A 16,178-nucleotide genomic window follows, 5' to 3' on the forward strand; every position below is an offset into this window, starting at 1 on the left:
GTAACACTTTTCCTTAAACTGTCATTTCCTACACAAAAGACCCAGGAGAATGTTATGTAGATATGATTCATGAAATATGAGCAAAACTTGAATAAAGCCTAAACATTGACACATGAATGCATGTAAAACAATAGTTAAACGACATCAAAATACGCAAATAAAACACAGTTATCACCTGGACCAAACGTTCCGGACTCTGCGAAACTACCGATTGAAGTTAAATACGAGTAAGTGCACACTGGGGATCAAACAAGGAAATTACTAGGCTACATGGTCAAAAGAAGGGGAATTGAAGCTAACCCAGAGAATGCATGTACATGCCATCATCTCCATGGGATCTCCCAGGAATATTTAAGAAGTGCAAAGATTGTCCGGGAGAATTGCGACACTGGCTTGATTCATAGCGAGATCAGCTGATAAAAGTTTTCCTTTCTTCAAAGCACTTAGGAAAACAAAAAAATTTGAATGGGATGAACAAAGCGAGCAAGCTTTCCAAAAGTTGAAGGCATATTTGAAAGAGCTACAGTACTGAATAAGCCAGTCCAGGGGGAAGAGCTCTTCGTTTATCTATCAGTCACTCCTCAAGCTGCATGCTCAGTCCTGGTTAGGAAAGAAAAAATAAACCATTTGCCCGTCTACTTCATTAGTCATGCCTTGAAGGGAGCAGAACTTAATTACATGACTCAAGAAAAGTTGGCTCTATCTCTCGTCATTACATCTAGGAAGTTGAGGCCCTATTTCCTATCATACCCGATCACTGTCCTTACTAATAGTGAGTTAGAAAAAATTGCTGCAAACCCGGATGCATTAGGGAGACTGATCAAGTGGGTCACCGAATTGAGCGAGCACGACATAAATTTTGATCCCCAAACCGCTATAAAATCCCATTGGTCGATTTTTTTGGCAGAAACCATCCAATTAGAACAAGAAGAAAAGTGTAAAATTTTTGTGGATGGCTCATATTTCCAAACAAAAAGCGGGGTCGGAATTGTGATAATCTCACCCTGGGGCGAGGAGACCAACATTTCTATAAGGCTATATTTTCGAGCATCCAATAATGAAGCGGAATATGAAGCACTCCTGCTCGAACTCAAAGCTGCTCGGAATCTTGGTATTTCCCAGGCCGTCCTCTACTCAGACTTCCAATTATCCATACAGCAGAGCAATGAGAAGTTTGAGATGAAGAATGAAAAGATGATAAGATACACTCAAGCACTGGATAAAGCTAAAGATAAATTTGCTGAGCTCGCCATGGAGTTAATCCCGCGCAGTGAGAACGAGAAGGCAAATCACTTGGCTCGCCTAGCTGGTTCTATGGGAGAACCGCCCGAGCCCGGAATGAAAGGTCAGGAGCTTGTATCCCAACTTGAAAGTCTAGATGACATAATAGCGGAAGTTCTTGAGGGAGATTGGAAGTATGACATACACAGATACTTGACAAAAGATGAGCTCCTGAGCGATAACAAGAAGGCTCGGAAAATTAAGATAGGAGCCCCGCGCTTTGTGATGATTGGTCGAATTCTCTTCAAAAGATCATTCTCTCAACCTCTTTTTAAGTGTTTGGGGACAGACGAAGCAAATTACGTTCTACGGGATATTCATGAAGGGTGTTGCGGAAATCACTTAGGCAGTATAGCCCTATCCAGAAAATCTATCCTAGCTGGTTTCTTCTGGCCTACCATGAAGAAAGATGTGTCCTAGTTAAATCATGCTACAACTATCAAAGGCATGCTAATTAATTTACAATGGAAACCCGCAGGATTTATGAAGGCAGTCATGGCAGCCTGCCCTTTTGATCAGTGGGGAATGAATATCGTTGAACCCTTCTCTGTCAGTACGAGACAGAGGAAATTCTTGTTGGTAGCAGTTGACTATTTCTCTAAGTGGGTGGAAGCAGAGCCCCTGGCCAAAATCACAGAAAAGGAAATACTGAGTTTCTTATGGAAAAACATTGTGTGTCGGTTGAGAATTCCACGAAGACTCATATCGGACAAGGGGAGGAAATTTTGTGGGTCTAAGGTCTGGGATTGGTGTGAGGAAATGAAGATTGAGCAGGTCTTCATGTCTGTCGCCTATCCACAAGGCAATGGACAAGTAGAAGTCACTAACAGGACAATTTTTCAGGCGCTCAAGGTGCGATTAGACACAGCCCAAGGAAAATGGGTAGAGGAGCTCCTGTCTGTACTATGGTCTTACCGTACCACTACTCGGTTTGGGACGGGCAAAACTCCATACAATATGGTATACGGGACCGAGGTAGTCCTTCCCGCAAAGATCGGGCAGGAAAGTGCTCGGATAATAGCTTATGGACCGGATAATAAAGATCTGCGAGCTATGGACTTAGATTTGCTGGAAGAAAATAGAGCTAGAGAGGCTGTGAGATTAGCAGCCTATCGCAAAAAGATGACCCGAGCCTATAATAAGAAGGTCTATCCCCGAGTTTTCCAGGAGAGAGATCTAGTTATGAGAAAAATCCAACCCCATGGAGAAAGAGGAAAGCTGGATGCTAAATATGAAGGGCATTTTAAAGTGGTAGGGAAGGCCGGAGTGGCCGCTTACTACTTAGAAGATTCTCAAGGCAAGAAAGAAAAAAGGCCATGGAACGCCCAACACTTGAAAAAATATTACACAAAAGTGTCCAGGACAATACCGAGTCTTTTCGAACTGGTTGTGAGTTGTTTATTTACTTTCTTTTTATTTATTTTATTTTTTGCTATTAGTAAAAGTTGGTTTTTATTTTTTACGAGTTCAAACATTGAGTCTTGTTGTTATCCAACTTTTTGGTTACATTTTTGAATAATTAATAAAATAAACCTGTTCCGGTCACATATAGTTTTATCTCAAAAGCCCGACCAGTTTGGCAACGTGTAAGCCGACGCCACTCGTGGCCTCCATCAAAAGCCCGACCAGTTCAACAATGTGTAAGTCCATGCCACTTGTGGCCTCCATCAAAAGCCCGACCAGTTCAACAATGTGTAAGTCCATGCCACTTGTGGCCTCCATCAAAAGCCCGACCAGTTCGACAATGTGTAAGCCCATGCCACCCATAACCTCCTTTATTAGCCCTACCAGAACACGAACCTAAGACTTTTATCAACTATATAATTTTTATAAATATCAATGTTGAATCCAGGTATCAGTCCGAGATTATTTACAGCCAGTTTTGGAATATTGTTCAGATTGGGATTTGGTTTACAGTTGGCAAAATTTTATTCTTATTTCCAGTTCGGGAATATTGTTCAATTTCAGTTCGGGAATATAGTTTGTACTTATCAAATTTCAGAGTTTTTCCCAGTTTGGGGCGATCACACATATTGGGTAAATTTTACGAGTAATGTTTGAAACCCTGAGCGGGCCGGTCATCAACACTTAATCAATTTTATGATGAAATAAAAGTAATGGGTGAAATTATCCCAACTAGGGAGAGGTACGCGACAGGAAAAGAAACGACCACGCATGGTCCCAATCAAAAGGGTTTTTAGAGCATTTTTTTGAAGCACAAAGTTAGTAATTACAAAGGAAAAAATAACTACGGGGCAGCAGCATCTTCAGCCTCGGGATTCTCTTCCCCTCCTTGCTCGGACTTCTCCTCCTCATTTGGTAGATCATCCAAAGCCTTGGCGGAGTCTAGGAATGAGAAAGGGTGTTCAACCTCGGAATACCCATTAGCTTGGACATGAGCTAAACACCCTTTGAAGCCATCCTCGAAGAAACCCACAGCTTTCTCCGGACATAGATCAATAAATTCAGAAGAGTCGAGAAAGTACTTCTTCTGAGCCCATCAACTTCAACCATAGCCCCGACCCTCTGATCCTTAGCCGCGAGGGCATCTTCTAGCTCAGTAATACGCTTCTTGGCCTCGTCGCACTCGCCCTGAGCAGTTTCTATATCAGATCGCATTTCATGCACCTAATGGTCATGCTCGTACTGAAGATTGCGCATCTACTTTGTCAGCACGACGACTCGCTTCACAATCGCATCCTGACTCAGGGCATGGTCAGAACCGGCTTTGTAGGCTCGGTAGGTGACCTCTCCAGCCCAGACAAGGGCCTGAAAAAGAAAGCATGAAGTGTTACATGAAAGATAGGTAAATAAAACTTGGGTGATGTAGTAGAAAGTTATAGTACCTGCATGAAGCTCAGAGCCAAAAAATCTTCAGCCGTTTGGTCCGGGATAGCTCGAACCGCATCTAAATCTTCAGAAGAGACCATGTGCTGAAGAATGTTCAAGCTCCCGACCGGATTTGGCCGGGAAAATAAGGAGATCCCCAGACTGTAGGGGTGATCGGGGTCACCCGAGCCATGTCCTCGGGAAGGGAGTCAATGTCCACTACCTGGACTTTTTCTTTCCCCTTCCCTCGTGACGGGGCCCCATCAAGGGGATCGGACTTATGGCTGCTTAGGGCCTCACTCTCCCGTGCCTTCTTGGAAGGCTTCCACGCAATTTTCTCAGGAGTCGGCTGCTCGGACTCAGCAGACTCAGCAAAAGCCTCGGGCTTCTTCCTTTTTAATCTCTTGGGCGCAGATCAAAAATCGGCAGGAATTTCTGCTTCACTTATTCTTTTGTTTGCAAAATAAATTTTAGAGACAAAGTGAGAAGGAATCAGTAAAATGGGCATACACGAAAGAACAAAGGATTAGAAGAGTAGAGTGTTCCTACCCAAATCACCTCGGAATTCTATTCCATTCCTACAAATTCCATACTTGCAGAGCAGGTCATCCTCAATTAAGCTCTCAATATCGAAAGTTTTTGCACTCATGTTGGCCAAGGAATTGGTAAAGGCATGAGTGGCTCGGGCCGGGATAGTAGGAGTTTTGAATTTCCTGGCCCAGTTTGTTCGACATAGCCATGGTTGGTTGGACCGAAAAAAGAAATACTTGTTGGTCCAACCTTTATGAGAACTTAGCTTTCCCTTCAAAAATTGGTGCTCGGTCCGGATAGATATGCTAAATAGGCCCGAGACGGTTTTCTTGATTTGGATAAATTTTATGAAATTCCCCAAGTCTAGGGGAATTCGGAAGAAGCTAAATAAGACACCTAAATAAAGGATGAAACTAAAGGAATTTGGGGAGAGCTGGCTCGGACATACATCAAAATACTTACATATATTTTGTACAATATCAGGGACGGGAAAACTAAGACCCATCCTTACCTGATCTATAGTAAAACTAAGGAAGCCCTCTGGGGGCTTGTGTGCTCGTTCGTGACATTTGGGAATTAGTAAGTTAAAAGTATAGGGCATTCTCGATCTGGTCCTAATGGTCGGGTCCATATCTGGACATAGAAAGGAAGCTAGAACTTCATACCAAGGTCGAACCTCTCCCTTGAGTCGGGCCTCGTCAGTCCTGAGCTTATGGTATATATCTGTGTCTTTTGGCCTCCCGAGTATCAGAGGGGCTCAGGTCGGATGGTCCGGGCACTTCAGGAGGAGAAGAAGGGGAATCTACAAAAATCTCTAACTCTCTAACTGTTGACTCATCTGGGGAGGACATCTTAACCTAATACTTAAAAAGATGGAAAATACTTACAAGAGGAGATGACGGGTCGGGAATTATAAATAGAACAGAAGCTCGGATAATTGGTACTGACTAGACAAGAAGGGCTCGAGAAGTTGTATCTTGGGTCGGGAACGCTCTGGAAGATTTGACAGAATAACGGAGTGCGCTATAAGAGTGAAAAATGAAATTTATACCGTTCTATTTATAGAAGGGATGGATTGATCTTGACCATTGATCATAGTGCCGATATGCGGCTCGGTTAAGGCCACGTTGTTGTACCATTGGCCTAGGAAATCGTACCGTCAAGAGATTTGAACTGTTCATTTAAAGAGGGACAAGGATCGAGATCCGGACCGTTCAAAAGAAGCACATTGTGCTAAGCCAGGTAGCTCAGTCCTAGTGCATCCGGTTCAAGACTTGACCAGCCTACTTGGTCTAAATTTCATACTTCCTTTAGACCATATGGGAGAGGTACTATTGATGCCTCCCAAATAACCCATACTCTTGAGAAATTCCCCAAAGCCCATTTAGTCTTTCCATGTGTAGAAATCCAAGATAAAAAGGACCCATTCATACAAAAGGGAGAGCCCATGGCCCTAACCACCCTAACACCTGAGCTCATTGAGCCGAGCCATGACTGGGTAACATAGAGGTCCGACCTGGGCCCAACATGCCAAAACTTAGATATTGAAAATATTTGAGGATCTTTAACAGATAAATATAAGCTACAAAAAATTCGAGATATGATCGGATTATTAAGTCGGCCCAAGAGTCCTAGCCGCCATGGTAATTGAGTTCTACTTAATCTAGTCTCCTACCTTGAATAGAGTTTTACCCTAACAAGAAGTCTACTTCAACAAGGTAACTCTCCCCTCCAGCCTCTATAAATACCAGATATTTTTTATGGTTTGACACATTCACATTTGATCACATATTCACTCACTTTTATTCTCGCTTTATTACGCTCTTCATCTTTTGAGCACTGACTTAAGCATCAGAAGGATTATGCCAAAAACACTTTCTGCACCCCCTAACAAAGTTTTTGTCTGTGTAGAAGCACGTCATACCCGGCCCGACCCACTTTGTGAGAGATTTGGAGATCCGCTCTAACAGACCAAACCCAAAGTAAAATTTTGGTATCATCATATTGTAATATTCTTTTTTATCTATCAATCTCTTTACCCTACAAATACAGGTGTTAAATGAAATAATATCACTTATTTATTCTTCTATTATTAAATTATAACACGTTATCCGCACGATTTTTTTTCAAGTTAAACTCATAAATAGTTTGTATTCCTTAGTCTTTGTAAGGATGCTCTCGAAAAAGCACAATATTTAGATTTCACATTGATGCTCCTGAAATAACACAAATTTAGTTTATGTTAATACTATTAGTTTATATTAATGCTCGTGAAATAGCACAACAATTATATTTAATATTTATGCTTTCAAAGTAGCCCAAATTTTGTTTATGTTCATACATCTAGTTTTGTATTAATGCCTTGAAGTATCACAATATTAAAATTTAATATTAAAGCTCTCGAAGTAGCATAAATTCTATGTTAGGTTCGAAGATGTGTTTTTTTTAGGGGGGGGGGGGGAGTGAATAACACAATTTAAAAAATTTCTTTAAAAATGTTTGAATGGTCGAGTAGGTGTTAACCAACTAGACCAAAGTTATCAACTTTTGAAGAAACTCAAAAAACTTTAAAAGCGAGAAAATAGTTTGATAGCTTTCAATGAAGCTCTATACTCAGATCACAAATATATCAACAAGATAAGATAGAGAGTAAAACAGGTAAATTTCACAAATATATCCACTGCCTAACTTGGAACTTCTAGAACACCGCAGGATAAGATTGCAAGGCTTATCACAATACAACAAACACATTGTAATAGCCCGGTTCCATTTTACAAGATTAATTTGCTAATCATGTTTAGAATTAGGGATTTTAATATGATCTAACGGACCAAGGATTAGGTCCAAAATGCCCGAAAAATGGTTTATGGGATTATTGGGCCCGGGTAGTTCGGAGGATCCAAACTAGGTTCGGAGGGTCCGAACCAAGATAGTTCGGAGGCATGAATGGAGTTCGGAGGCAGGGTGAGATCGGACGATCCAATCAAGGGATCGAACGGTCCAAACTCTCCTAGGACAGATGTCAAAAGGAATTCTACAGGTGTATTTGACGTGAGAGATTGGACGATCCGAAGAGGGATCGGACCGTCCGAACATGGCCTACAAGCAACGTGGACATCATGCAAGGATCGGACCGTCTTAAGAGGGGATCGGACCATCCTAAGAGGGGATCAGACAATCCAAACTCCGCCTATAAATTGGGGTCCGAGGCCTCATTTTGAATTGCAAATGAAATCCTCTCCTTGGCCCATGTTAGCTCGATTTTAAGAGCTTTTGGGTACTCTTATTTTAAGAGTCGGAGTAGGTAGTAGTTTTTATATTACAGACAGTGTTCGTAGAAGCGGCCTAGCGGCAGAGCTCTGGAGAGGTGTCCAGGGGTCGTAGCAAGGCTGTGCCCAGGCTCTAGGGCATGCTACATCAGCAGGCTGACAACGGACGAAGGTATGGTTCTTGCTCCTTATAGGAAATACGGAGTATGCTATAGTTTAATTAAGGCTTTTAGGGCATGATAGGTTATGTTTGACATGCTAGATAATACAAGGTATTTATGTATTGTAGTGTTGCATGGTAGGCTTGGACCTAGAGAGGAGCTTTTAGGATCTGCCTTAGTAAGGTACAGAAGTATTATTCAAGATATCTAGATTGAGTATGCATGTATTATGTGTTTGCATGTACTATGTGATTGAATGATTTATATGACACATCATTTCATGACTGTATGTTGCATACATGAGCATATTGATCTCATATCTTTGAGATATCCTGTAGTAGGATGCTCACCCTGCAAGTTGTGGATGGTTGGATACGTAAGTCTTCTGTCAGGTCACCATTATGTTTGGACACTTGTACAAGTATCAGGTCACCATTATCCACTGGGTATAGGAGTCACCTCCTGATGCGACGCCGCAACGTGCTATATACCCTGGGCCCGGTCTATGAGCTAGTTTCTTGACCTGAGTGTCTTGGTACCGAGTTCATTTGCATACATGTACATATAATAGTGTATATTCATACTCTCATACTGAGCGTTTTAGGCTCACTTTCTGTTACTTTTTATGTTGTCTGGATACCTCATTCAATGGGGCAGATACAGGTAGTTTTCCTGAGGACTGGGAGGTTAGGTGGTGACCAAGGCTGGATGACAGGTTTAACCACTAGGCTTTACTTTTCTAGTATTAGTTATTTTATGTTCCGTATTTTTACTCTGATTAAGTTTATTGTTTAATTGCATGCTTAAGCTTTTGATTAGTTGGAGATCACAGTACGGGTCACTACATTTATGGTATCAGAGCATGCAATAATATTCTTTGGGACATAGTATTGATTTTGGGTTATCCTTTGTAGGATTTTGAGTTGGATACAATGACGATAGCAGTATCAGGAATTGGAATAACAATGTATTTAGACTTTTTAAAGATTGTCATTGCCAAGGTTGGCAGCAGAGGTTCGTATTATGTGGATTCCAGCAGGATGGAGCTGGAAGAGAAGATCCAGTTTTCAACGCCAGGAGCTTCACAGAGTTGAATGGAATGTGTGACACGTAGTCATCCATTCTGCTTTGACCAAGGAAGCCACCCCGTTAGATCCTGCCAAGAGATTGCCTCATGAAGCTTTGGACATCTCTAGTAGGATATAAAATATTTTAGATCTTGCGAGGAATAAGGTCTGCTGACATGCCTGTATTGGTTCTTTTGTGTGTAGCAAACGGGAAACCTCATGTTCAAGATCAGTAGACGGAATGAAAGAATTCCGAAAGAATTTAAAAACTGTATTAAGTTTGTAAACAATATTTTAGTTGTAAGCTTTTTAAATCAGATGTATTAAAAGATTTCAGTTACTTGATGTACTAAGATTTTGTTGTATTGTACATCTTTCTATGTGATCTTTTTATTAAGTTATGTATTACATGCGATTGTAATAAAGATTGTATTAGAACCTAGATTAGTCGTTCAAGTAATTGTAATCTTTGGGAATATCTTGATTGGTTGATCAGTTATTCGATTACAGTATATTGTTTGGCATGTGTGTAATTGGGTTTGAATTATGCATGTTTCAGATGAATAGTTCTAGATGTTTTACCTAGAATATTCTAGTAAGCTAAGTGTTTGCCAGGGATGATGTGTATCATCAGGGGCATAATTAGGAATTATACTAAGTACCGTGGACTGTGTGGATGGATGACTAGACACAAAGGGAGTACGACTCTATGTTTGTATTACTCTGGAAGCCTTTTCGTGCTTCAGAGGAGGTCTGGAAGCTTTCCTTGCTTCAGAAGATTATTCAGGGAGAGGCTACCTTAGTCTAGTATTTTGAAACAATCACAGTAAAGGTATAATGATATTGGAAGTATCTCGTGATGATTTAGAGATTTGATATCTAAGGTAATTTGTTATAGTCTGATTTCTTCAGTGATACATATCGAGAAATTCTGTTGTCAGAACAGTCTTGGAAGGAAATTGTCCTTGACAGGTAATCATTCTGAACAGATAAAAGTTTGGTCTTTGAATTGGGATTTCGGTATTTTTAATCCAAATGCTTTAGTTGAAGCGATATTCAACGGGATTAATTGTCAGATGATTGAAGACTCGGGATTTGAGTTGTGCTTCTGTAAAATTATGTAATTTTTCCTTGACCAATGATTTTGGTTCAGATAGGAATGTTGATCAGTAATGATGGAATTCATCAGAGACTCAAGAATGAGTTATACCAGGGTGTTGATGACTGTCGGGTTCCGAGATGGTATAGTAAGTGCGACCTTGTGTCGGGGTATTCTAGGAGAATTGTTTCGTTCTAGTTTGGAGTTATAAGGAAGACTTACCTTAGTCTCAATTTATGCACAGTCATAGCAATGGGTATAAATTCCAGGAGGACATTCAGATTATATTTGAGTCTTCTATAGATTATTATTGTTGTCGGGTTTGTACCAAGAGATGCGATGAGTTATCGTCTGACTTCGTCAGAGATACAACTTTTAGTTTTCGTTGTTAGAATAGTCTTGGGAAGAATTCCTTGACAAGTGTATATTCTGGACAGATAGTTTTCGCACGTGATACTGGGGGAGAACCAAGAGGTTTGAATAGTATTGTCTGATTCTATCAGAGATTTAGCTAGTGATCAGAGTCTTGATTACTTGATGAATGGGAATTCTAAGTGATGGATTTACTTAGGTAAGTTTCCCTGTAAGAATTGGAGTATGATTATTTGCTTATCAAGTAATGACAATTTTTCATCCGGACACCAAGATGACTTATACTGGGAGACGTGAACTGTGATCAAGACTAGACATGGTGGAGTACATTTCCAATGTTGCACTGGAAGTCGTTTGTACTTCAGAGGGTTATGGAAAATTTACCCAGTCTAGAGATCATTGCAACAGTTACATTAAAGAATAACTTAGTGTCAGTTTGTTAACCTTGAAAAGATACTTTATTTTATTGGTAAATAGAACTGTGTTGGGATAAATGTTTCCTGACTAGGAACATTTTGCACCAGAATAGTTTGAGATCTACCAGATGATTGATCTAGTTAGTGCTTGACGGATGTCATGATCCTGCTAAGTTACAGCATGGATTCGGCAGTATGAGAATTCACTTGGATAGTGAAAGTTGAGAACTTAGATGTTCATGTCTGCTTTGAAAATAGTTAGTTAGACTGGTGCAAGATTAGTACCCAGTGACTATTTGTAACTATCATCTGATGCAATCAGAGATATACGTAGTCATTTCCAAGAGGAATGTCAGATATTATGGAGCAAGTATGTGTTCCGGATAGTGATTAAGATGTAATAGAGTTGTCGGGTTGGTTTATTCTGATAACTACATCTACATGAATAGACTGGTGTCATCAAGTACTTAAGATCTAGCATCATCATTAAGAGATATATCTAGTTTTGAGATATGATGATACAAGTGACAGTCCAATCTTTAGAGAATTTACTCAGGATTTGAGTATCAAATTTAAAAGAATTCCAGTGATGTTGACCAGTGTTTTGGAACAGTGGGATGTCACTGCGAGGAAATAATCAAGTTTCTTGTGCTTGTTGCAACAGTGATGATCTAGAATCAGTGATATCGATTGAGATATCTGATAAACATATGATTGATCATGGAATCTAGAAGGATTGCATCAAGTGTTTTAGACATAGGGAAAGACAACATCCGAGACCTATATATATATCTGGTCTGGCAGGGTTGTTGTCACTAATACTCCAGGTTGTCTAGTGGATGTGTTAGATCATCATATGATTGGATATAGAATTGATACAAGCAAAGTTAAGAATTTTGTATTTATCAAATGACTTTTCTTGAGAATTTCGATATCCGGAATTAGTTAGTCAGGATTCAGTGAGAATCTGAAGAGTTCAGGAAATCAAGAATTATGGACAACAGCGTTGACACAAGTATTAGGACACAGTACAAGTCCTTAGTATGAGGATTTGAGTACTCAATTTTAGTAAAGAGAATGAGTTGTTTCTTGATGTTGAGTGAGTTAGTAGATTTAGACTGAACATCGATAATCCAGAAATTCGTTATCATGAGTATTGATTCATGAGTGGAAATAGGAATTATCATAATGAATTTGTGAACTAATTGCCGGTATTCTCGAGGAATTATGATACAATTAGGGTTGTGATGTACTGACTCACCAATTCAACATAATAATTTTGTGTAATCGAGATGTCACGTTTGACAGTAGTAATTTATTGCACATTCGAGAGATCGTGAATATTCATGGCTTATCTGTAAGCATTTCCAGAGGTGGAAAGTTTAGAATTTGTTCCCAGATTCTAGGGGAGTTTCTAGCATGTATTAAGGAATATTGTCACTTAAATACAGCCGATCATATGGAGACTGATGATCAGTTTGTATATAGTATCTATATTTTGAGTTTTTGACCAGTTTTGGCGGAATCAGGTTTCAATGATTGGGTAGTAATTAACAAGTTATCCCAATAATAATGGTGAGATACCATTTGAAAAGTTGTGCGAACGAGGATGCGATAATTCAATGTTCAGGAAAAAGAATTTTGGAAAACAATTTATATTGAGAAACCAAGAGTTAATTCTCAGAGTGTTGCTATCGCTGTTTAACCAAGAAAGATATCTTGGAAATTTATTGGTCTAATTGGTATATTGGACAATATGTGAGATATAATTCAAACAAGTATTTTTGCTTTATGGGTCTAGAATCCACAATTTGTCTAAGTATCATAGTTAAGATGATATGTGATAGATGACTTTTAACAACTAACCAAAGGGACAGTGAATACAGATCTGACATGTATGGAAAGACCATGAACCAAAGATATTTTTAAATAAGAGAACTTAGAATCTGGAAGAGATTGGTGAAGATATCTGCTGCTTGTTGATCAGTCGAGATGTATTCAAACTTGATTTCTGATAAGTGTGTTTAGTATGCATTATTTTCGTGTTATTTTATATTTATTTCGCATGCATTTATTTCATTTTTGTGAGTTTTGTTAGTTTTTTATTTTATTTGCATGCATTACACTCTCCTGGTTGAATTGTGTAGGAAAATAAGCATTTTCGGAACTATCTGTGCGGACAAGGCGTGCGCGCGCAAGGTCTACTCCTCGCGCATGCGCAGAAGTATTCTCCAGGGCCTTCAGAGCCAAGGGGCATGCGGGCGAGCTCCTACCCCGCTCGCGCGCAGAAGAAATAACCAGAGAGTTTTAGGGAAGCCACGCGCGCACGAGCTTCTTCCTCACGCGCGCGCGAGGTGTTTACAAGCCGCTGTTTTATTAAGGGGCGCGCGCGCGAATTATAGGTCAACGAGGATTTTAATTGGCGCGGACCCTATAAATAGAAATTTTATGATCTTTTTGAAAACTTTTGTCTTTTTGAGTACGCGTGAAGCTTACGGCGGCTGCTGAACAAATTTCTCCAGTTTTTTTCTTCTACTCTCGTATTTCTTTAGTTTATGGTTTTAGACTTGATTTGCTTAATCATGTTTATTAGTGAGTAGTAGTTTTTATTCCATCAAGGCCACGTGATTGGGCCACACAATTTATGTAGAAAAATTGATTTGTTTATTTGAGAATTTCAGACTTGATTTGATTTTATTGTTTATCAAATTTATATTTGTCTTGTGAATTTCCTGATGAGTTATTTGCTTGCATGTTAATTGATTCCAATTCGACAGAGGAGGTTTCGATTTTGATCACTTAGATAATCAACATAGTGTAAAACTGATTAGAAATAGAATTCGGTTTGATTATGCGGTTTAGGTGTTTACTGAATTTTCACAGTTATTCATGCATTTAAATTTGATTAGAATTACGAAAGATTAGTTCATCAATATTTGAATAAGTTTGATTGTTCTAGAAATAGTCCTTCGAAGAAATTAGAAAAAATTCCCGTGAATTAAGATTAAGTCTGATGTCTTAGATCAACTGCTTGTTACATGAATTGTCTGGTACCTACGTAAGTCCTTGATCGAGCTTTTTCCCATATTTGAATTAATCCAAATCTTCCAGCTGCGTTTTATTTAATTTATATTTTAATTGCAATTTTTAATTATTAGTTTAAAATCTGAAATCACTATTTTGGATTAGTCTAGATTAAGTAAAAATAAATATATTCTGGTAGTCATAATTATACAGTCCCTGTGGGTTCGACATTCGAATTTTATTCACTGTCTATAATTTGACCTGGTACGCTTGCCAGTTGATTTTTTAATCATACCGATTTAGCCGGTCTATTTCCTTATTCATGACATGATTCCTAATAAAATGATGTCTAACATCGATGTTCTTTGTTCTTGAATGCATCACAGTGTTGTAGTTATTGCAATTGCACTTGTGTTGTCACAGAAGATATGAGATTCACTCAACCGGATCCCATAATCTTGAAGTTGTTGTTTAATCCATAATATTTGTGCACATCAACTTCCATATTTAAGATATTATGCTTCAGCGGTTTAGGTTGCTATAGACGTCTTATTTTTGCTAAACCAGGAATCAAATGTATCCAAGAAATTGGCATGATCCACTGGTGCTCTTCTTGCCAATCTTGCAAACTGTTTAAAAAATTTCTTTAAAAATGTTTGAACGGTCGAGTAGGTGTTAACCAACTAGACCAAAGTTATCAACTTTTGAAAAAACTCAAACAACTTTAAAAGCGAGAAAATAGTTTGATAGCTTTCAATGAAGCTCTATACTCAGATCACAAATATATCAACAAGATAAGATAGAGAGTAAAACAGGTAAATTTCACAAATATATCCACTACCTAACTTCGAACTTCTAGAACACCGCAGGATAAGATTGCAAGGCTTATCACAATACAACAATCACATTGTAATAGCCCGGTTCCATTTTACAAGATTAATTTGCTAATCATGTTTAGAATTAGGGATTTTAATATGATCTAATGGACCAAGGATTGGGTCTAGAATGCCCGAAAAATGGTTTATGGGCTTATTGGGCCCGGGCAGTTTGGAGGATCCAAACTTAGTTCGGATGGTCCGAACCAAGACAATTCGGAGGCACGAATGGAGTTTGGACGCAGGGTGAGATCGGACGATCCAATCAAGGGATCGAACGGTCCAAACTCTCCTAGGAAAGATGTCAAATGGAATTCTATAGGTGTATTGGACGTGAGAGATTGGACGATCCAAAGAGGGATCGGATCGTCCGAACTTGGCCTGCAAGCAACATGGACATCATGCAAGGATCGGACCGTCTTAAGAGGGGATCGGACCATCCTAAGAGGGGATCAGACAATCCAAACTATGTCTATAAATTGGGGTCCGAGGCCTCATTTTGAATTGCAAATGAAATCCTCTCCTTGGCCCATGTTAGCTCGATTTTAAGAGCTTTTGGGTACTCTTATTTTAAGAGTTGGAGTAGGTAGTAGTTTTTATATTACAGACAGTGTTCGTAGAAGCGGCCTAGTGGCAGAGCTCTAGAGAGGTGTCCAGGGGTCGTAGAAAGGCTGTGCCCAGGCTCTAGGGCATGCGACATCAGCAGGCTGACAACGAACGAAGGTATGGTTCTTGCTCCTTATAGGAAATACGGAGTATGCTATAGTTTAATTAAGGATTTTAGAGCATGATAGGTTATGTTTGACATGCTAGATAATACAAGGTATTTATGTATTGTAGTGTTGCATGGTAGGCTTGGACCTAGAGAGGAACTTTTAGGATCTGCCTTAGTAAGGTACGGAAGTATTATTCGAGATATCTAGATTGAGTATGCATGTATTATGTGTTTGCATGTATTATGTGATTGAATGATTTATATGATACATCATTTCATGATTGTATGTTGCATACATGAGCATATTGATCTCATATCTTTGAGATATCCTGTAGTAAGACGCTCACCCTGCAAGTTGTGGATGGTTGGATATGTAAGTCTTCTGTCAGGTCACCGTTATGTTTGGACACTTGTACAAGTATCAGGTCACCATTATCCACTGGGTATAGGAGTCACCTCCTAATGCGACGGCGCAACGTGCTATATACCCTGAGCCCGGTCTATGAGCTAGTTTCTTGACCTGAGTGTCTTGGTATCGA

The 16,178-nt window shown here is 39.5% G+C and overlaps 1 protein-coding gene across 1 annotated transcript; it reads left to right on the top strand.

The window, feature by feature from the left end:
- The first annotated feature begins 678 nt into the window (after window positions 1-678).
- LOC140889804 (uncharacterized) lies at window positions 679-1,701 on the top strand. The gene has a single exon (XM_073297534.1). It carries the CDS (start codon window positions 679-681, stop codon window positions 1,699-1,701), a length of 1,023 nt encoding a protein of 340 aa, XP_073153635.1.
- The last annotated feature ends 14,477 nt before the right edge of the window (window positions 1,702-16,178 follow it).

The sequence above is a fragment of the Henckelia pumila genome, chromosome 3 (assembly GCF_033568475.1).
Source record: "Henckelia pumila isolate YLH828 chromosome 3, ASM3356847v2, whole genome shotgun sequence".
NCBI classification, from domain to species: Eukaryota; Viridiplantae; Streptophyta; class Magnoliopsida; order Lamiales; family Gesneriaceae; genus Henckelia; species Henckelia pumila.